This window comes from Diabrotica virgifera, chromosome 8 (assembly GCF_917563875.1).
Source record: "Diabrotica virgifera virgifera chromosome 8, PGI_DIABVI_V3a".
In the NCBI taxonomy this organism is placed as follows: Eukaryota; Metazoa; Arthropoda; class Insecta; order Coleoptera; family Chrysomelidae; genus Diabrotica; species Diabrotica virgifera.
This window is the reverse complement of record NC_065450.1, coordinates 58779069-58803597: the sequence shown is the minus strand read 5'-3', so window position 1 is coordinate 58803597 and position 24529 is coordinate 58779069. Positions and strand designations below refer to the sequence as shown.

The 24529-nt window shown below is 32.2% G+C and overlaps 1 protein-coding gene across 1 annotated transcript in view; it reads right to left on the bottom strand.

Moving 5' to 3' along the window:
• Positions 1-294: 294 nt before the first annotated feature.
• LOC126889290 (uncharacterized) overlaps positions 295-24529 on the bottom strand; it is a 67821-nt gene continuing 43586 nt past the window's right edge. The window contains exons 7-11 of the mRNA XM_050657416.1: positions 22274-22421; positions 14186-14297; positions 4587-4746; positions 3032-3159; positions 295-555 (exon numbers count right to left, since the gene is read on the bottom strand). Of these exons, the coding sequence (XP_050513373.1) occupies positions 500-555; positions 3032-3159; positions 4587-4746; positions 14186-14297; positions 22274-22421 (604 nt within the window). The 3' untranslated portion in view covers positions 295-499. The remainder of the gene's footprint in view (positions 556-3031; positions 3160-4586; positions 4747-14185; positions 14298-22273; positions 22422-24529) is intronic.

Below are 24529 nucleotides of genomic sequence, written 5' to 3'. Positions count from 1 at the left end.
AATGTACAATAGACATATTTTACGGGATAGACTCCATATTACTGATGACAGTGATTTTTCAGCTCCAGCTCTCCGTCTACTAGGAATATTCAAAATGATTAGAAGAAAGTAATTTTAAAAACATTAAAATGTACACCCATCTCAACGTGCTAAAATGTAACTAGACATGTCCCGCATATCACCTGAATAAGCCATTTATTTCCAACAATAATGGTGTCATTCACGTCGATTATCTCTAATTTATTATAAAATTTATGCACGTACTAAGTTTATTTAGGTATTAAAAAACAAATAAAACACGAACAAAACTATATTTATTTACAAAAATATTAATTTAGTCATATGAATAAGAAATAACAACTTAAATATCTAATTTAAAATTATAAAAAAATTACAATTTACTATATTTACAATAAATATTTACAATAAATAGTGGAACTATTCCTATCCCTGAAACTTTGAAGACAATCTATCTCTCTATTATTGGTTGACCTCCGTCCTACTCCAGGTCTCTATTTTCGGTATTGGGATATAGAAAAGTTAAGAAAGATATTGCTAAAAATAAAAATATTATTAATAACTCAAATATAATGTGAACTGTATTGTGAACACTGAAGTCCTACCCAATTATGTCGTAGAAGTCCACACATTGGAATAGCTGCATATGCTAATCTACTGTGCAGCAACAGCAATTGCTAATGTAATGGGCATTAAGATCAGAACACGACGGGGTACTACTAACAACGGAAGGACTGGTAACATAATTGCACCCTGGGAAAAAAGACTGCTCGGAAGGATTGCATTACTGCGTAGGGATATTGGCCAAGTCACAGAACATATAAGAGGTGTAACAACTAGAAAAGTCATTAGAAGAGCTGAAGAAATAATGCGAAGTACGGTAAGATACTCGAGATATGATCCAGAAAACAACACAGCCCAACAGTGTCTGTATACATTAAAACAAAAACTCTCCGTTTATACAGGACGACTAAGGAGGTACAAAGTTACAGGGAACCACTTATTTAATACCGAAGGATTAAAATAACACCCAAGATCCAGCCAAGTACCGCCCAATTACTTGTCTTCCAACTTTGTATAAATTGGTCACATCCTGTGTAGCCCGGCGTATCTACCAACACTGTGCTCTGAAAAATATCATAGAGCCTGAACAGATAGGATGCGCTAAGGGTTCCATGGGTTGTAAAGAACAACTTATCATCGACTCAGTCATTTCTAACCAGGCATTCACCAAAAAAGGAACCTCTTTACTGCTTTTATTGACTACAAAAAGGCCTTTGATTCAGTGCCGCATGAATTGCTTATATTATATTGATATATTAAGAATATACAAAGTCGATGATAACATTGTGACCTTTTTAAGGGATATCATGACAAGTTGGAAGACTAAAATTCACCTCCAAATACCTGGTGAAAACATAATATCGAAACGGAAAATATCGCAATCAACCGGGGCCTGTTTCAAGGAGACTCGCTGAGTCCATTGTGGTTCTGTCTAGCTATGAACCCCCTATCCCAGCTATTAAACTCCACTGACTCAGGTTTTAAAATTAAAAACAACAACAGTGTCGTAGCGAAGCTTGATCATCTGTTGTATATGGATGATTTGAAATTAATGGCTTCCACTCGAGACAACCTAGAACAGATGCTAAAAACTGTAGAACCATTCTCTAATGATATTAGTATGTACTTCGGACTAGACAAGTGCCGTATTTTAAATATAGTCAGAGGAAAGGTACATCCCGGTGGATTCGATATGCAAATGGCCAGAACATCGAGGCCATGGGTGAAAACGATATGTAGAAATATCTTTTAGTAAAGCAGGCGCGAAAAATTGACCATAAGTAGATGAAAATTGAGATAACTACTGAGTTTATACGAAGGGTAAAACAGCTGCTTAGTTCACAGCTTAACAATAAAAATTTGTTTAAGACACTAAACACCTACGCTTGTTCCGCGCTTAGACTGTGTCGACAATACAACGTCGAACTATTGGTTGACATCAGGAAAGACGTTTCCTGAAACAGAAGGTTCATTACTGGCCATTCAGGATCAGGTTATACCAACCAAAAATTACCTGAAATATGTCGTCAAAGACCCTCAGGTCCAAAACGACAAATGCCGATATGGATGTCAAGCCCAAGAAACCATCCAACATCTTACAGGGATTTGCCAGGCACTTGCTGCAACTGAATACAAGGAACGGCATGACGCAGTAGGAAAGATTCTTCATCAAGAGATAGCTATCAAGCTGGGACTTCTCCAAACGGACCATCTCCCATATTATCAATACGTCCTTGAGAGTATGCTTGAGAATGACAACTACAAGCTGTGAATGACAACTACAAGCTGAATATTTTGAACAGCGTAGGAGAGAGGCAACATACCTGTCTTAGACCTTTAGATGTTTTAAGGGGTTTTGATAAATTGTCTCCTATTCTTATCCTACTAACCGAATTTTTGTATATATTATCAAAAGTTTTTACATACGTGTTATCTAAACCAGATTCTTGGAGCACTTTAAACATCATGTTTATTGGCGCACTATCGGTAAGCCTCTTCCAAATTTACAAACATTAGATGAGTTGTCAAATTTCTCTCCATTCTCTTTCTACCAATTGCTGTAATACAAAGGTATTGTTTAAACAGAATCTTCCAGCGCGAAATCCGCTTTGCTTTTCGATTTCTGGGAAATACTTCTCGATTATTGTTTTTAAAACTCTACTATACAGCTTTCCCACAGAACTGGTTACACTAATACCCAGATACCTAGGTAAGACCAGTTTTCATTTTTATAATCGTTTTGTAATATTGTTAACGTTCATATTCACGTGTTCGTATTCATAATCATGTGCCATACATGGTCTATTCCCTATTTAAAATTACGGGTTTGTATTACTGGGGGGAAGGGGGTTAACAAATGACAGATATATAATATCTATATCGTTAAAAGATGATCCCTTTGAAATAAAAATCTATTAGTAATCTGTAAATATCTACTGAAGGCACTTACTTGCTGTTAATATGCAGCAAACAGCGAATGGTGTGATACATCCAGTGGCAACAAGCGAAGAAAACAACATATTTGCTGTTATGGATCCCAATCTGGCTGACATTAAATGAAACGATACAGCTAAGGTTCTGAAATAGTAAAATTCAAGTACAGTACATCTAATCTGAAGAAAAACAGGAATAAATAATTTAGTTAAAGAACGGTACTTATATTAAATTGTATTAAAAAAATTAAAATTATTCAAATGTATTAATGAACATCACGGAATGTTTTCAGTCATATCAGACCATCCTCAGTGTAAACGTATAGTGTATAGGTAGTTGAAACTAGCCACAGAAATAGGTCAAAAGACAGTTAAATTACATTATTAAACCATTTAACGTTTAGAATAAGTCCATGTTATTGGAAGCAAAATTAACATGGGGATGCACTCATCTGTGCTCGAAAATGCACGTTCTGCTATCATAAGAGGCAAAGACCAACATTTTTGAGCAGGGATGAGCGCATCCCCAGGTTAATTATACCTCCATTAACATCGACTTAATGTTGTATTGTTGTAAACGTTAAATGGTTTAATAATAGGTTTGTTCTAGCATCAGTTTCAAACGGTTTGAAACCATCAGCGAATAGTGGACCAGCGCGAGTAGAGGGGATAGCACTGGTGACTGTATTATGTTTTCTCACTGACCAACTGTTTGCTGACGGTTTTTGACTAGTTTGACTGTTTGCTAGAACAAACCTAATGTAATTTAACGGCCGTTTGACTTATTTCTGTGGCTAGATTCAACTACCTACTATTGAAAGTTTGGTTTTGACAACCTTGTCAAAGAAATCATTTGTGTATTTTCACTTCTAAATAAATATTGATATAACTCTATTTTTTTGTGGCTTTATTCCAAACGTACGGCCCTAGAAAAAATATTGTTCCTAACTCATGCGGAAAGTGTCTTCCCCGCACTCGACTGCTTGCCCGAACTCCGCTATCGCATCGTTCGGGTCAACGGCAGTCTCGTGCGTGAAAGTATCACTTTCCGCACTAGTTAGGAAAATAACTATGATGTGAAAATTAATATAAAATCAATGGGAAAATCCCAATAGTTGGCTGTATACCATAGTTTAAAAAACTCATACAGAAGTAAACACTTCAAGTTGTATACTGGTATAAAATCGTTTATTAAAAACTATCTAAAATGTCATCCAAATGGATTGCAAAACATTTTCGTTCTAATTCAGAACATCTTCAGTGCATTATGATGAGTAATTGGAACTAACACACTAGTTAAAGGGGTAACCTCATAATATATGGTTTACATATTATATTTTAAGAAAATATGGTGACTACAAGTCGATGTTATTAGATTAATTTGAATACATGCCCAAAGGGCAACATGTTTTCCTGCTCTAAAATACTAGGTTCTTTCCAGTTCAAAGGGCACAGACCAACTGACCAACAGTTGGTCTGTGCCCTTTGAACTGGCAAGAACCTACTATACAACTTGAAGTTTTTACTTCTGTATGAGTTTTTTAAAATTAATATTATAATATAAACTCTTACCTGAAATGAGTAGCAAACACTTCCAAAGTAATAGTGATACCAAAGATTGCTGCTAAATCTACAAATGGTATGTATATTCCGAAGAGAGTAATCATTAATGTCGAATTTGGAGCAAAGTACAAACCAATAGCTGATGCCGATGATATAATACAAAGTATTGCTGTAATTAAAACATTAATGTAAAGGCGGACTCAAACGACTCGTGTACTTGGCAAATACAAAATTATTCGCGTACTTTGCAAGTAGGGGAGAGTTGGACAAAACCGGGTAGGTTGATAAAACCGGGTATTCCTTAATTCTTCTAACTGTCTGCTGCTATGGATTAGACAATGTTAAAATTAGTGTCCCTTTACCACCAACAGTCGTGTGTATTCATTTCTACCTCATTTGAGTAATTTGTGGCGGAGCAGTAAGACCTCACCTGTTTTTTGATGCAGGAAACTCGATTTTTAAGGTAAGTTGATAGCTGTTTTCTCCTCTAATGAAAACTAATGGCAATTTCAAAATTTAATACATGTAACCTAGTATATTACCTTTAATTTGGCCAAAAATTTGAATATTATAGCATAATTTAAAAATTTAAATAACATTTAATGTCTTGTTTACGAGTCTGACAAAACCGGATAGTCCGAAAATCGACAAAACCGGGTACCCGATTTTATCAGACCTCTTGTTACTTCCAGTTTCTGCAGTGGTTTTTTTGCTTTTAGTTAAATACAACGTGTGGCTTCTTCTGTTGAAGAAGCTAGTAAGAAAGCTAGTAGGAAAAATTAAAAAAATCTCCAGTCGTAAAAAAATTAAAACTAAATGAACTGGACAAAAAAAAAAGAAAAAACGTGGTAAAAAGGGCTGCACCAAAAACAAAATTTTGGAGAGTTTGGAGGAAGAAGATAATAATGACGATGCGTGTCTATATTACAATTAACTACATATTTTTAAATTATAATGCGAAGGAAGGCTGGATAAAATGTGTGTCTTGCACCAAATGGGCTTATGACGCCTGTAGTGCCTATGATGATGTAAATGAAGTTTATATTTGTGACTTCTGTTCATATATTTTCGATTTTTGTTCACATACTTTTAATAAATATTTTATTTTCTGCCCATTAGTATTTTTACATGGTAATTAAGTTACTACCCGGTTTTATCATACCGGTTGGATAAAACCGGGTATTTTGCAATATTTTTTCTAAAATCTAAGAATATTCTTAAAAATTGGCATTGGCATATCAAACTTAAGTCATTTGAGAATATTTCAATCTGCAGTAAACATTTGCTACTCCCACATAGCAAAAGATACAGACGGTTTCTGGAGTGGTACCCGGTTTTGTCCAACTCTCCCCTATACGAGTTTGAGATTGCGATGGCAAGCAAGGCGCTCACACGACGTGCACAATTTACAAGTACGCGAGCTTAAACATTTGGCTTGATAACTTAGTCCAGAGAAATAAGATTTTTCTCGTGACACATCCCCCTCCAGGCCAAAACCAAATTTTTTGAGTAGTATGGACATCTATATTAATAACCTATATGTTTCCTGCATCTGATTTTGATGATATACATAGTTATAAACAAATTAAGACCAAAGAACGGTAAATTTTCGCTTTTTCGTCTATTACTAAAAAGTGAAACATTCTAAATAAATTTGGGAATAAGAAACTCATAAATCATATAAAAAATCATAAAATATAGTTTACAGTTTATATAAGTATATGTTGCTTAGAAAATTGCAAAATAAGTCATACATTTTGAGATTTTATAAATGTTCATAACTTATGTAAAAATTAAGTTAGCCTTCTTATAACACGGAATGCTGAGACTTCTTGTGTTTAAATTATATTTTAAGTTTCAAAGCAATAATTGGTAAAATATTTTAAAAGTTATTTAATTTATTTATCCCAAATTCATTTTTTTCGCAACACTATAAGTCAGAAAATTATGAGGTTACAGTAATACTTCGGAGAGTTTATGAAAGAAGAACATTAAATTCATACTATTAACTTAATTAAATAAAAATGACAAAAAAATTTTAAGCAGTGCAAAATTATTTTGCAAAACATTTCGATTTTTTGCTTACTTATAAACAATTAGAATAACTTTTTAACCGTTACCCGTAGAAAAATTATTTTTCCACATTAAGAAAGACTGAATTTTTATACACATTTAGAAAGAAAAACAATTGTCCTAGGACAATTAGGGACGAAGTTAGCCCCCCTTCTTTTAATTCACATATTCTTGCACATAATTTTGCAATATTTAGAATTATTTTTTGTCATTTTTTTTAATTAAATTAATAGTGTAAATCTTCTTCTTTTACAAACTATCCAAAGTATTACTGCAATTTCATCATTTTCTGACTTATAGTGTTGCAAAAAAAGAATGTGTGTGTACTATGTACGCACGTAAGAAGTTATACTTCTATTATAATATAAGCTCATATTATGATCATAATATGATCTTCAAATTATGATTTCAATGAAATCAATATGCCTATCTACTTTAAACAATTTTCTTGTATTGTATGTAAATATTAAACACATTTTAGAAAGAACAAAAAGAATACCAAAAAAAATATGATTTTGTCCGGGATTTGAACAGGGGACCTCTCGATCCCTCTAGGCGAATGCTCTACTGATCAGCTACCACAGCTTTTGTATTCAGTCGAACATTTCTGGGACATAATCATAATTACAATCACGGTGACAGATACATTAATTGAAAATAAACATTTTCATTAATACTTATTAGGAGGAAGACAAATCCACAGACATAAAAATTATAATAAATATATTGACTAAAGACACTAATAATATACAGGGTGTCCCGAAAAGATTGGTCATAAATTATACCACACATTCTAGGGTCAAAAATAGTTCGATTGAACCTAACTTACCTTAGTACAAATGTGCTCATAAGAAAAGTTATAGCCCTTTGAAGTTACAAAATGAAAATCGATTTTTTTCAATATATCGAAAACTATTAAAGATATTTTATTGAAAATGGAAATGTATCATTCTTATGGCAGAATGATCTTAAAACAAAATTATAGTGAGATTTGTCCACCCCATAAAAATTTTATGGGGGTTTTGATCCCTTAAACCCCCTCAAACGTTCCAATTAATTCATTATTGTGGTAACATTAGTTAAACATAACGTTTCTAAAACTTTTTTGCCTCTTATTATTTTTTCGATAAGTGAGTTTTTATCGAGATGCGGCTTCTTTTTTAATATATTTACATAAAATTTTTATGGGAGTTTTGTTCCTTTAAACCCCCCAAATGTTTGTGTACGTTCCAATTAAACTATTATTGTGGTACCATTAGTTAAACACAGTGTTTTTAAAACTTTTTTGCCTCTTAGTCTTTTTTTGATAAGTCACCTTTTATCGAGATGTGGCTTCTTTTTCAAAATATACCTAAAAATGTAAATTATAAATACATTTTCAGATTATCAACAGGTCTCTATAATCGTACTTAACTATATACAAATATGTGGTGGATTCGAAAATTATTCAAAATATCTCGATAAACACAGGCTTATCGAAAAAATCCTAAGAGGCAAAAAAGTTTTAAAAACAGTGTGTTTAACTAATGGTGCCACAATAATAATTAAATTGGGACGTACACAAAAGTTTGGGGGGGATTAAGGGAACAATACCCCCATAAAATTTTTATGGGGTACACACATTTTACTTTACCTTTTATTTAAGATGCTGTTGCCATAAGAATACCACATGTCCATTTTCAATGAAAAATCTCTAAGAGTTTTCGATTATGAAAAAAAATTGATTTTCATTTTGTACCTTCAAAGGGCTGTAACTTTTTTTGTGTGCACTATTGTATATAGGTAAGTGAGGTTCAATCAACCTATTTTTGACCCCAGAATCTGTGGTATAATTTATGACCATTCTTTTCGGGACACCCTGTATATTCTTTTCACCCCCACCTTATTTGCGCTACATAATTTAAAATATGTAGTGACGAATACCTTACTGTAGGTGTGCGCATGCGCCAGGGAATGTAAAAATTCACCCTCGTGCCTAAAGAACTTCAAAAATTAATTTGGGATAAACAAATTAAATAACTTTTAAACTATTTGACCAATTGCTCTGAAATTTAGGGTATGATTTAAGCACTAGAAGTCTCAGCATTCCGTGTAATAAGAGGGTTCTAAGTTATTTTTTACATAAGTTATGAATATTTATAAAAACTCAAAAATGTATGATTTATTTTTCAATTTTCTAAGCGAAAAATAAGGATTGACATATTCCGCGAACGCCATATTGCAGTGGCGGCTCGTGGAATTTGAGCAGGGAGGGAGCAGATAATAACAATTGCACACAAAAATTTGCCCTCAGGGATTTAGTAGGAATTTGATCAGGGGCAGCGGGTTTTCATTTTTCTATCGGGTGCAAAGTGGATTTCCATTTACTATTTGAACGGTGTCTTTGCAATTTTTTCCCTAGAATGTTTGCTGAGAACTATTGTAGGTTTATATACGCAGATGGGCAAATATGACGGCAAAGCTTTTGACGCGGCAAACGGTTTCAAGTTCGTAGAAAACATTAAATTGGCGTTACGCAGGTAAACGCAATGAAGGGCAATACTCAAATAGGGGCAATAATTTTTACGATGGGCTGGTCGGCAAATTTCTCAAATTATGGGAAAAACCAACCTTACCGACTTTCGGCTCTGGTCAAAATAAAATAGTTAGGTACAACTTACAGGAACTAGGTACCTACTACATATTTAAATTTTCAAATACAAACAAATTTTATTTATAATAGTTTAATAGTTCTATTCAAGAAATACACTACGACATTGCGTTCATAATAATTAATACATTACAATTACTTTTTAAAATTAAAATCGGCTCTACGGTCTTTCATAGCAATAAATTTTTCCATAACTTTTTCCTCGAAATCATTGATCCCATCATGAAGTAAATTTCGGTTTATGGACATCATAGCTAGGGCATTTAGTCGATCATTAAGCATTGTGTTTCGCAAAAATGTTTTTATGCGCTTAAGGGTTGAAAAACAACGTTCCGATTCTGCAGTTGTCATTGGAGTTGTCACAATAATTTTTAACACCATTATTGTTTCTGCAAAGGTTTCGGCAAGATTATTCTCTAACATAAACGTGAGAATGTTCATAGCTCCAACAATTTCTTTTAAGTCTGGCCTCGAATATATTACTTCTAATTCAGTCTTTAATCTGGTCTTGCATAACACGGGATAACAAGTAGTTACAGCATCTAGAATATTAACTGGAAAAGTTTTCGAATATTTTGAGTACATGTCTTTGTTGAATAGTTCAGCCGCTTGCAAATGGCCCCGATAAGAGAACCTTTCCTTCATTTGTGTTGTTATTACATCACACACCTCCTTGGCAATAACACTTCGCATATTATCATCAGTTCTTCTTCTTTTAGCACTTTCAAAATTTGATTCAACACTTTCTTTAATTTCATCAGTATCATTTCGAATGTTGGTAATACTTTGCTCAAAAATTTCTAAGTCCTTCTTCAATTCAACACTGTCCTTATTTCTTGATTGGAGTTGATTATAAAGTATATCGACTTGCGGCAAGACTTTATGGAAAATCGTTAACCAAAACATAAATTCTGGATCTTCTAACGCTCGCCTCAAGCCAGAAGCCTCATTGGAAGTAACACTCTTTTCACATCTGTCCTCGACCTCTTCAAAAACTTCTATAAGTTTCTCACGATTTTCATATACAGAATTAACCGTACGAATATTATAGTTCCATCTAGTGACGGCCACTCTCGGTAATCTTTTATTTACTATTTCTTCTAAAATATCGCATCGATGGGAAGAATTTGAAAAAAACGCTGGGATAGCTGATAGATTATTAAAAAACACTCGCACTTTAGGGTTTTGCGATGCGGCTTTCTGCATAATTAGGTTTAATTGATGGGCATAGCAATGTATAAAATGTGCACTGGGATATTTCTGTTTAATTTGGATTTGAACACCGCTGGTAGAACCGCTCATAATATTTGCACCATCATAAGTTTGCGCTATTAGTTTTTGAGGAGTTTTTAAAATTAACGGATCTATTTCGTTTTCAATGCAGGTTTTTAACTCAGCTGCTGTTTTATCCATAACCCTTAAAAAGCCCCAAAAATTTTCATAAATGGAATCTTCGTAGAAATACCGTAATATCAATACCATTTGACAATTATTTGAGACATCGGTGGTTTCAACGCATTGGATAGATAAAAAGTCGGCCTTTTCAATTTGATGGGAAATTTCTTCCCGACAAACTAGTAGCATACAGTCCAAAGTATCATTTTGTATGGTCTTGGAGGTTCCTTTAAACACAGTCGCTTTCTGTAAATGTTCTTTAAGTGTAGCATCCAACTCTGCAGTAAAATCTATCAACTCTCTAAATATTCCTCGATTTTCAGATCCCTCGCTTTCGTCATGACCTCTAAGTGCTAGTTCAAAAGAACCGCAAAATTTTACACAGCTAATAATTCTTTTCAAAATGTGTCGGTTTTTTCTGACTTTATTATTGTGTAGTACTAAAGACTCCCTGTATGCAGAACTCAATTGTGTTAAAATATTGACTTTGCCAAGCAATGCGAACCCTGTGCATGAGTTAATATGACCACGAGACGATTCATGTTTTTTTATTTTTGCAGGAAGGTGGTGAAGATCTTTTATCCCTGTTCTTGCCCAATTTCGGTCCATCCCTGATCCGGCATTGTAAAGTAATAAACACGGGAAACAGTACAATAAATTCGAAACGTCACAACCACAAATCCAATTATTTCTTGTATAAATGTCTCTTGAAAAATGGCGGGTGAAACTTCTGTTTTCTGCTTTGCGTTCACTAATTTGCGTTAACTTCAAATTTGGCAACGGCCTGCCCAATTCTTTAATTTTTAACTTATCTTCAAGTGGCAGATTGGAAAAGTTCGTATTTAATATATTATGAACAGTATTCATGATGCTAAAATAAATTCGTTCTAATTAGCCCATTTGTTATAATATGAAAAATATGTGTACTTACGTAATAAGAATAAGTGAAACTTTAAACACTACTACTGCAAACTTTTCCACTGCTTTCGCTTTATTGTTGTCAGAGATAACTGCTTGCAAAGCTTCTTGCCGCGTGCTTTCTTGCTCACTGAGGCCGCTAAAGAAGAGCGGCCAAAATGCAACATCACGCAACGTCTAAAGATGAGTGGGAGTGTTGGTCGACCGTCCTCGATTGCTATGGTTACGTGGCCGCACTTCTCTTGCGCCCAAATATCGTGCGTGCCCTCTCAACGTGGTCTCAACCATCGCCTACGTCCTATAAAGCTATGACAAGCTGGTTGAGCGTCGGAAAAATATCAGACAGTGTTTTTATGTGAATTTCAACAAATTAAAATTAGAATAGAAAATGTTGAAGTTGGTTGTATCAGAATTTTTTAACCAACATTATATCTGGGAGGGCGCGCGGCCATGCGGCCTCAAAGAGGAGCCGCCACTGCCATATTGAAGTTTTTTGTACGATTTATGAGATTCTTACTCTCAAAGTTTAAAATGCTTAACTTTTTGATAATAGACGAAAAAAGCGAAAACTTACCGTTTTTTTATCTTCATTTGTTTATAAATATGTATATCATCAAAATCGGCTGCAGTAAACATATAGGTTATTATTATAGATGTCCATACTACCAAAAAAAAATGATTTCTGCCTGGATTGGGTTGTGTCACCAACAGGATACTTTTTTCCCTATTTCTCTGAACTAACCTTGACAAGATGAATCAGTGGTATGATTACTAAATTCATTCAGCAATGCTTTCAGTGCATTCAGGAAAAAATAAATCGATTTTTAAATGCAGCACCGAAAAACTTACAGCTTTTTGCATTGTGTTCAGGATGATGTCAGGAAAAAGTCTACAAGAGAAAAATGGGTGGAAATGCATAGTTGCATTTTAAAATGCATAAAATGCATCCAAAAGTGCATAAACATCTCAAAATAAGTGTATTAGGGGCCAGATTTTGTTACTCGGCGGTTTTTGGGGTTGCTGAGGACAAATACGTCATCAGAACTGAGCACCTGGTGCCCAGTGTCACCGCTAAGGCACGTTATCTTCAGGCGTTTCGAGGTTTTTTCGGCCTTAAATTGTTGCAAACAGATTACTCGAGGGGTTTTTTGGGGTTACTGAAGACGAACATCCATTAGAACCGACCACCGGTGCATCTGGGGCCCAAAAACCTTTCAAACTTCAGAAGCTAACAGCCTACGATTGGAAGTTTTCACTTGTACAAGGTAATAAAATTCTACTGGGTGTAACAAAAATACAGGTCATAAATTAAATCACATATTCTGGGACCACAAACAGTTCGATTGAACCTAACTTACCTTAGTACAAATGTTCACATAAAAAACGTTACAGCCCTTTGAAGTTACAAAATAAAAATCGATTTTTTCAATATATCGAAAACTAATTGTGGTTTCTTATTGAAAACGGATATGTGGCATTCTTATGACAGGAGCATCTTAAAATAAAATTATAGTAAAACTTATATAATAAAACTTTTATGGGGGTTTTGTTCCCTTAAACCCCCCCCCCCCAAACTTTTGTGTACGTTCCAATTAAATTATCATTGCGGCATCATTAGTTAATAACAATATTTACAAAATTTTTTGCCTCTTAGTACTTTTTCTAAAAGCTTGTTTTTATCGAGATATTTAGAATATTTGTCAAATCCACCACACATAATATTTGTATACTGTTATGTACGATTATACAGACCTGGTATGAAAATTTATTTATAAATAATTAGTTTGAGGAACATTTTGAACCATACTAGAAGAGAAGCCACATCTCGATAAAGGGTGCCTTATCGGAAAAATACTAAGAGGCAGAAAAGTTTTAAAAACACTCTGTTTAACTAATGTTACCGCAATACTAGTTTAATTGGAACGTACACAAACATTTGGGGGGTTTAAAGGCACAAATCCCCCATAAAATTTTTATGCAAACATATTAAAAAAGAAGCCGCATCTCGATTAAAACTGATTTATCGAAAAATTACTAAGAGGCAAAAAGGTTTTAAAAACATTGTGTTTAAATAATGGTACCACAATAATAATTTAATTGGAACGTACATGAAAGTTTGGGGGAGGGGGGGGTTTAAGTGAACAAAACCCCCATACAATTTTTATGGGGTGCACAAAGTTCACTATAATTTCTGTTTAAGATGCTCCTGCCATAAGAATGCCACATGTCCATTTTCATTAAAAAATCTCTAATAGTTTTCGATATATGAGAAAAAAATAGATTTTCATTTTGTAATTTCAAAGGACTGTAACTTTTTTTGTGTGCATATTTGTACTAAGGTAAGTTAGGTTCAATCTAACTATTTTTGGTCCCAGAATATGTGATTTAATTTACAACCTGTATTTTTGTTACACCTTGTATTTCTGGTAATTTCGGTATTGTCAAATTTGTTCTTCGGCATCTACCGGTGATTTTTAGAATACGGCGTCGGGGGGCACAGCCCATCTTCGCCCTTATGGACGGCGAGGCCCTGGGCAAATAAATTATATATAGTTTTGGAAGATTTACTCACCAATTAACTTTTTTTTGCCGAAATAACTGACAACTAACCCTGAAAGAGCAAATATTAAAACCTCAGGTCCTGCTATTATTAAGGCATTTTTGTAGACTGATGTTTTAATAACCTACAAAATACAAAAAATAATTGTTTATAAAACACATATGGCTTTTTCAGTTTTTCTTACAAAAATTGTTAATGCAACTACAATGTCTGACCTTTACTCATGATCTTACTGTTCTAACGAAAACAAGAAAAGATTTAGAAATGTTATGAAAAGATTAGAAAAGGAGGCAAAATATTTTGACCTAGAAATAAACCAGGAAAAGTTAACGTACATATTATCCGCAAAAACAGAGCAAAAAGATCATATCTAATGAAACAAGGAAATATAATTTCGAGAGAGTGGTCAATTTTACGTATCTGGGGGGGGGGGGGAGTTATTATAGATAAGAAAGGTCACTGAATGCAAAGATTGGCAAAAGGAAATAAAAAGGACCCTCCGGTTCGAAGGACCAATGAATAAACTTGGGGCTGGAGCTGGACTGTATATCAGGGTGGTTCTCTTTTTTGTGTTTCCAGCGATTGAATTAATATACCGATTTAAATGTATTAATTAAACATGTATTAGGATAATGCAATTTACAAAACCAGTATAAAAAACAAAATTGATCTACATAAAAAAACATTAAGTAGCTATGACAACAATTTCAATTCTTCTTCCATATCTTCTTATTCTTATTCTTTCAAAATAAGGTGGGCTAAAGGAAAACTGTACAATGGGAAGTCAATGGATACATATGTATCGAGAAAAACAAAGTTAAGGATATATAAAACGGTAATAAGGCCCACAGTGACGTATGGTAGGGAATGGACAATAGTCTAGTAATAGTACATTGTTTACCGGGTAGGAAAAGCTTAACATTCCTGGACGACTGTGAAGATTGCTAAGTCGAGGCGCAAGCCGAGACTTAGCAACACAGAGTCCAGGAATGTGGCTTTTCCTACGAGGTAAACATACTATTTTTCCGCAAATCGTTTAAAATTCGACAGATATTGATTGATTTAAAAAAAACGCGATAATTTTATTCCCAAATAAATGGTGCTTTGAAATTCCTAATAAAATTACTTGGGTTACTATGGAAACGTATTGAGGTTGAATTGTCAAACTTGACGCTTATAAATTTAATTGCTGGTGTTCTCGAAAGTAAAATGATAAGTGATGATGAAATTTCCATTCCTGGGACTCCTCCAGAGCTGGTTGAGGCAGTGAATACTGCTTCATTAGAATTATTGCCAAAGAAATCAAGAGAAAAGTACGAAAATGCATACAGACGTTTTATGGATTATTAATAATTTTCTATCATTTATGTAGAACACTAACAACTGTACGGAAATATCATTTCCTTACAGTAAGGAAATGACATTTCCTTACAGTAAGGAAGTCCTGACTTTTTCTTCAAGAAATTTTGACAGGAATGTCAAAATTTCCTGGCGATTTGCGGAAAAATAAGATTACACGACATGTAAATCAAAATGTAAATTCGTACAGGTTGGAACAAATTTTATATCAAAGTTTAGGTGAGCACAAAAGATATTTTCAAGAAAGTATCCAAATCATATGAGGGGATCATAGTTTAAATAAATAAAAAGGGTGTCCTAGATTTTAGCAATATTTCAGATAATTTCAAATATCTTAAAATTATTCCACTGTAATATATTTAAATATATTAGTAAACAATCAAGCATGCCGAATGTTTAAGTAGTCTTGTAAACAAAACTTTCACATGTAGGTATTAGTGCAAGATTGCATTTCTGTATATTATTATTGAAATAATAATCTTGACATACATATACGAAAATATTACAAACATAGGTAATCAATAAGTATTCATACACAGAAATATTTAGGGCAGTCTAACAGTCTAATGTTGGGGTTTCTGTAGAGAGTGCCACCTCGAAGAGAGGACGTTCATCCCATCGTCAACTGGGTACTAGTAACGAGTATTAAATGTACCTATAATAATAAAGTAATTAATGGGAAATATAGTGTCTTCCAGTTAATCACCCCATCGTTAGGGTAGTAAAAACGCGTTACCACCATAAGGGACCATTTTTGCACAATATTTACTTTTTTAACTGCTAAGGTAATTTACATTTTAATAAAGGACTCTATGGCTTTTTTCTACAAAGCTGAAGGACAAATATTTCACGTAAGACTTATTAAATTAAATTTGACCTATTTGACTATTTATTTAAATAATTATATACAAAATTTAAAAATCAAATTTGCAAAAAAATATTTTTTGCGTTTTAAATAAGCATTATAAATTACTTTATTCAATAGAAGAAGTTGCACTATGTTACCAGTATTAAGTAAAAAAAAATTGGTTAAAAAATATTTAACAATCTATGTATGAGATATTTAAGTTGTTTATCAAATGTTACTATATTTTCAATTGCAAAAACGCGGTTGTTACCAAAAGAATATAAACCTGTTTAAAATCTCATTATTTTTATTTTTATGTATGTTTTCGACATGGACGTATAAACACAGATGGACTCAGCAATACCATACCTTGAATACACACTGTTTTGAAGCTTCGTTACTCCTTGGCCAGAGGGTAAAGGGGAGTAAAACGGGTATCGATAGAATGTGACGCTTCCTCAATGAGCATAAGCGTGCTTGAATTTTTACTCGTGGGGATAATAATTCAGGCGTTTATAATAATTGGAAGTAGTAATAATTTATAAAAATACGTTCAAAGAATTTAATTAAAAAAACAGCGTATATATAAAATAAATATATAAATATATAAAAACAATTAAGATTTTATAGAAAAAATAAAATAAAATTTTATTTGATATTAAAATTAATATAATGTCAATATAGTCAATCAAGCTCAAGTTAATTTTTTAATAGGTATCAAATAATACTACGATAAAACAAATCAATTAAAAAACATACATTGGTCAAATTAAAGTACATACCTATATTTATTATTAATGTACTAAAACATATTTATTTAATTTTGACAAAGTAAGGATTTCTGCTACAATAGTTATTTTCCTAACTAGTGCGGAAAGTGATACTTTCACGCACGAGACTGCCGTTGACCCGAACGACGCGATAGCGGAGTTCGGGCAAGCAGTCGAGTGCGGGGAAGACACTTTCCGCATGAGTTAGGAACAATATTTTTTCTAGAGCCGTACGTTTGGAAAAAAGCCACAAAAAATAGAGTTATATCAATTTTTATTTAGAAGTGAAAATACACAAATTAATTCTTTGACAAGGTTGTCAAAACAAACCTTTCGATATAATGGGTTACCACGACGACGATATTGGTTTCCATGACGACGATTCAAAACCATTGTAATTGTCTACTGATCTGACTTTTAAATATTATGTCAAAATAATTTTATTTCATCGAATTATCGCGCTAATTTCATTAAAACATGAACACAATAAGATAAATTTGAAATAAATTAGTAAATAATATCTAAATATTAGTTTATTGCATGTATTATAATATATTCAAAATATATATATTTCGGAAACGAAATGCGTGCGTGAAAGTGGCTCTTTTAGCACAGCCATAGCCACCTTTACTTTACAAGCCATGAAGAGAAAAAGGCAACGTCGCAATTGATGACGTCGGTAGTCTGACTTTCGGACTACCGCTTTCGAAACCGCGATTTTAAATTACAAATTCAAGTAAAATTTATCGTATTTTTTGAGTCGAACAGGAAAATATATTAACTAGAAGCTTTTACAAAATCAAATTAAAAGTAATTCCTTGTAAGTAACGTTTATTATACAAAAAAAACAATGACAAGAAAATGTGTAAAATACTTTAATTTTAAATAAATAATATCTTATTTTAAATTATATGCAAAATATCGCTAGAAATAACAAAAAAAATTTTATTTCATTAGTAGTTCCAAAATGACACAAAATCTAGGCATCGGATAAAAAAGATTATTTGAAGAAAGTGTATTTTTTTGTTCTTTTTAATGGCGGTACAGGCTCGTTTTATTAATATTGTGTTTAATTACAGAGTAATTTCCACATATTAATATATTTTTCAAATTGGGCTCTGTACCGCCATTATTTATTATATTACGAATACGTGTGCCAAATATCTCGAAAAAATATTTAAAATTACAGCCGCAATCTTGGAACGCGTTTTTGCTACCTGTTGATCGCTACTGTTTCCTCTTAATCAAAATATTCATAAGGCTTTTAGCTCGTCTGTTGTAGATATTTAATGTTTTATTGAAAAATCTGAAATATTTTTCAGCTTCCTTACAAGCTTTAATAACCAAAAAAGATGCTTTTGAAAGGTTTTTATACTGTTTTCTCTGTTGAAGTTTAGAGTAAGTTTCATCATTTGTATCAAATAATAATTGTTTACATCTAGCACATGTTATGATATTACTCAAACCCCTTGAAACAAAACCTAAAATATAAGAGACAATATCATCCACAAACACCAATTTGAGGAATTTAGAAAATTTAGGTTGTTAATATCATCTTCCAATTTTTGTCCACTACCACAAAACAGTATTGAGGTTGCATCAAAGTTGATGATGTTACCTGTATTCCCAGCATTTATTTCAGACTGAACTATTAATCTTTTATATGCTCCTTCGAATTGTCTTGCGGTAGGGTTATTGTTGAATCCTCCACGACTCCTCACAGCAGCAAAAAATAATTCTAGACGGTCCTGAGAAATTTTATACGTTAGAATATATTGTAAATTATTATTTTTCACCAAATAAGTATCATATAGACCTTTCAGACTCTCTTTACAGACAACAAAACCTAGAAATCCAGTTTTTCTTCTAGTTTCTAAAATATTAACTAACCCATAGGATAGATTGATTATATATTCTTTAAGAACATGTAAATAGCTGAAAAACTGTTCTTTTGTTTTAGGGGATAATGGTTTTTTGTATAAATATTTAGGGAATATTTTGAAATCTTTATGTTTTCTCCTAAATTTGCTACCCAAATAGTTCGATCGTCAATATTATTTGGAAACCTACATAGAAAAATAAATAATTTTTTATTAATTTCACTAATTTATTTGAATTCATGAGAAATATCAAATTAAAAAGCTACTAAACAGATCTTTTTTAATCAGATGATGTCTACTTACAATTTAAAAATATCTATACAATTTAATGAACTAATATCTTGTTCAATACATTAATATGAAGGACCCAATGGTACGCCTATGAAAGACATATTTCAAAATGTAAACAGACTTCCTCATCCTTCTATAATGTAAATAACCAGTACTTACAAATGAAATGAAAGATCCGGATATAAATGTTTAGTTTTTTTGCAAATGCAACACTGTAGCACCATTATTATGTATGTTTATTTCACTTTTCACAAAATATCGCTCAAAATATAGCCAAAATAGCGAAAAACAACTCTTCCTCAATTACCTTAAAAAGTAAACAAACATGGAATATTTGACATGGACGTTTGTAGACAGAAATGTAAACACCGTTGCCATTTATTAATAGTTTCAGTGCTTCTACGTATACAATAATTACAATACAATAATTGGTTGATATCTATTATTCAATGATATGAACACTTGATATTTTAATTACAATTCATATGTAAATTAGTATAACTGAAAAATTATTATTTTAGTTTGATAGCATCTGATAGATGTAGACACGACATAAAAGAGTAACATTTTCAGAGATACGCGAATAAGAAATTTTAATAAAAATACCTGACAACATGTGAAGGTGCTTAGATTGTGACCTATTCAAATAATTTTGGCTTCACAATTTTATGTAAATAACTGAGTCCAATGGTTTTCGACAAATGTATTGATGATTCAAATTTCAATCTAACTCCCCTCTAAAATGACATCTGAAAACTGTTCTAATTTGTTTATAATTTGTTTTTTAAATAACGTCGCGGGGATTAAACATTTTGAAATGCTGTTCCGATAATCAGGTTCCTGGGAATTTTTCACTATCTAACAAATTTTTTTTGTCGTTTTTTCTTCTTCTTTTTTTCCTTTTAGTAAAAGATATAGTTTTGCTTATAGAAAGGGGTTTCAGTAAAAATGTCCAATCTCTGAGTTGTCGATTATGGACCTCAAAATATTAAGATTTAACCAAAATCACTTAAATAAAATATGGCTTCTTATTGAGTTACGGGGTGTTTTAATTAAAAATTAAAAAATTATTGTTGCTCAGTATTTTAAAACTATTCGACGACGTATCATTTTAATACTGGGTAGAAAGTGTAGGTACTATACACCCTATGAAATTATGTTAAATACAGGTTTTAGGCTATTACCAGAGGCGTACTACAGGGGAAAGCAAATGGTTGACCCTTCCTAAATTCTACGTCACTGGCGAAATTGCCATTTTAGCGCAATTTTTAGATTCTCCCATACTCTCTATGTAAATAACTTACTCTTCACTTCGTAGATAAAGTCATTAGTTTTCGAGATATTTGCAGTTAAACATGTAACGGCACAGTTATTTTGATTAATGTTTTGTGCCGCTTAATTTTTAATTTCAAATATCTCCAAAGCTAATGATTTTATCGTTAAGACTGAAGAGTATATTATTCATTCTTAACGATAAAATAATTAGTTTTCGATATATTTGAAACTAAAAATTAAGCGGCACAATATTATATTAATCAAAATAACTAAATAACTGTGCCGTTACATGTTTAACTTCAAATATCTCGAAAGATAATGACTTTATCGTAACGAGTAAAGAGGATGTTATTTACATAGAGATTATTGGAGAATCTAAAAGTTGTGCTAAGATGGCAATTTCACCAGTGACGTATAATTTGGGAAGGGTCAACCATTTACTGTCCCCTGTCGTACGCCTCTGATAATAGCTGGAAACTCGTATTTCACATATTTTCATAGGGTGCATAGTACTTATACTTTCTATTAAGTATGAAAAGGATACGTCGAATAGTTCAAAAATACTGAGCAAAAACATTTTTTTAAATGTCTAAAACTCAGAGATTCTACATTCTTAATGAGACTATTTCTCTATAAGCTATAATACTTCCCTCTATAAGCAAAACTATTTCTTTTACTATAAGGAAAAAAAAGAAGAAAAAAAAAACGACAAAAAAATTTGTTAACTATTGAAAAATTCCCAGGAACACGATTATCGAAACAGCATTTCAAAATGTTTAATCACCGCGACGTTATTAAAAAAACAAATTATAAACAAATTAGAACAATTTTCAAATGACATTTTAGAGGGGAGTTGAATTGAAATTTGAATTTATGAACACATTTATCGAAAACATACATAAAAATAAAAGTAATGAGGTTTTACACCGATTTATATTCTTTTGGTAACAACCGCGCTTTTACAATTGAAAATATAGTAACATTTAATAAGCAAATTAACTAGGTATCTCATAAATTATTAAATATTTTTTAACCAATGTTTTTTTGCCTAATATTGGTAACATAGCGCAACTTCTCCTATTAAATAAAATAATTTATAGTGCTTATTTAAAACGCAAATAATATTTTTTTGCAAATTTGATTTTTAAATTTTATATATAATTATTTAAATAAATAGGGGGTCAAATTTAATTTAGTAAGTCTTAGGTAAAAGATCTATCCTTCAGCTTTGTAGAAAAAAATCCTAAAGATCTACATTAAAATGTAAATTACCTCATCAAATAAAAAAGTAAATATTGTGCAAAAATGACCCCTTTTTAACTATTTAAATAATGATCTCCTCATATGATTTGGACACTTTTTTGAAAATATCTTTTGTATTCACCTAAGCTTTGATATACAATTTATTCCGACCTGTACGGAATTACATTTTGATTTTTTTTTATTTTATTAGGCTACAATGAAAAAAGCAAAATACGAATAAATTCGAAGGATGGGAAAGGAACATGCTCAGAGCTATATATGGAGGCAAAAACACGGTGAAAGGTTGGTTTCAACGAACGAACAGGAAGCTAGAGAAACTGTATAACTAACCAAGCATCAGTCGCTTCAGGCTTCAAGACCAGTTGTTTGTAAATCAATAAAATAAAAACATTATTATTTTATGGATGCAACTTACCACACGACATACTTCTGAAGATTCTATTTTGGGTTTAGCTAAAGTATTGATCATATTGCAAACGCTAAATGTAGTTGAGTTATTTGAAAATTCGTTACTATTAGAATACTGTAGAATCTGTGGAAGCCAATACTTCAGCATACCCCCGCTGCAATAAAAAATGTATATGTTACGGGCAATAACGTAAATCCGGCTAATAACGTTAATAACCGGTCAATATCGACAATGGCCTGTTGAATTAGTCATTGTCGACAATGGTCGGATATTAACGTTATTGTTCATAGAAACTGGACATTGATGATAATTTTAAATTATTGATAACAGTTCCATCATTGTCCGGTCAATGTCAACAATGCCCGCTGTTAATCGGTCAATGTTGGAATTTAGACTAAAAGATAGGTTATGTTTATTATTTACTTCATTTCTGTGCTCATGCTGAAATTACTCGTAGTAAATTTATTTAAAAAGTGTTACAAAATGCCATGGTTCTTTTTTGAATTTGTTTTTTGAGTTCGTTTTTGCCAAACTTCTTTTTGGAATACAATAAAACCTCCGTTAACCGAAATAATTGACGGGAGGTCGTTTCGGATAACAAGAATACCTACCGGTTAAAAATAACATTAAGTGATAACAATACCTATTATAATATTGTAAAATTTTAAATTAAGTATATTAGAATTACAAAAAAATAAATACATAATGATTGTCGTTTTATTATTTTATTTGTAAAATCAGTTATGTGTTTTAACTCTAACTTTTATCTTTTATTCAATAAGTTCGTTTTTAACGTATGTCGGTTTTTTGCCTAACCTAACTTTCTGGTAAGTTTAAAACTTTTTGTAACTCATTTAAAATACTTACTTATCAAGTAATTTCTTTGTAGAACCTTGAAAAAGCAGGCAATCGCCCCCGAAAGCTTGTAACAGAATAAATAGTAGATATGCTCTAGCAAAGCAATATTTTTATTTGACTACTACTCCCAAAAAGAAAAGAAAAAAGAAATAAGTATTATATTTTTTCCAAACTAGTCAAAAAACTTGGACTACCTTTATATACAGTATGTCCTTGTAAGTTGTATCCATATGGAAAACTTTTTTGTTATTAATTTTACGAAAAAAGTTATTCTTCATAAAAAGTTCTGCATGATCCAAAACCCAAGATTCAACCATCAGATATCAAGTTTTATGAATGTTATACGAGGTATGTCAAAAAGTTTGAATTTCACTCAAGAGCTTTATTTTTCACAATATTGAAAATTGCTATTATAAAAAGTTGTTTGGAATTAAAAGCTATATTCTAATATGCAATTACATGTTTCTAATTAAAAAACATTTGTTTTGAATTAACATTATTTTCAGTTATTTTAATTCTGATAACTCTTTTATTATTAATTTTACAAAAAAATTGATTCTTAATAAAAAGTTCTGAATGGTCTAAAACTTAAAATGCAACCATCTTATATACAATTTTATCAATTTTATACGAGGTATGTCAAAAAAGATAAAGGACAACGCAACACTCCTTATGGCACAGTGGTCCCGGTCAAATTTAACCCGGCACCTGCCACGTGGGGTGCTACCAGCACCCCATAACACATTTTTATCAAATATTTGGTATTTCAAGTTTGGTAACCGATCTGTGCGTCATAGTAGCTTTCTATAATATTATATAGCATAGATGTGTTAGTGTTTGAAGTGGTTATTTAGTGTCATTCTGAACTTATACCTCTAAAGTCGAATTGGGGTGTCATCATCTGGCACTTTAAATTTTAAAGTTTTTAAATGATGAAAGGGTTGCCAATGCGAGTCCATTATACAATTGGATATGGTAATTGAGTCAATACTCGCAATCTTTAGTTTGTATTTTTTATTAGTTGTTATGTAATCATGGGGCAACCGGTTTCGAGTCTTACAATATATGACTCATCATCAGGCCCAGTACAAAAAGTCTTCTCTATACAAACTACAAGCTAAAAAACACAAAACGAGAGACATGTACACATGAACACAATCAAACGTTTGATTGGTCAACTCTTCTTATGGGGCTGGTGACTTCCAGGTACATCTTTAGCTGTGGAACAGTTTCTATGGCTGTTATGTAAGTAGATACTGTTTACTAAAGAAATTTTGTATTATGTCTTTTGATCGCATACTATCTTACCAGGACTCCATCGACCCTTGACTAGTTAAGGATTGATGGTAGTATATATATCAAATTATATACCAAGCACTTTTCATCAGATTGGTCGCTCCCAAT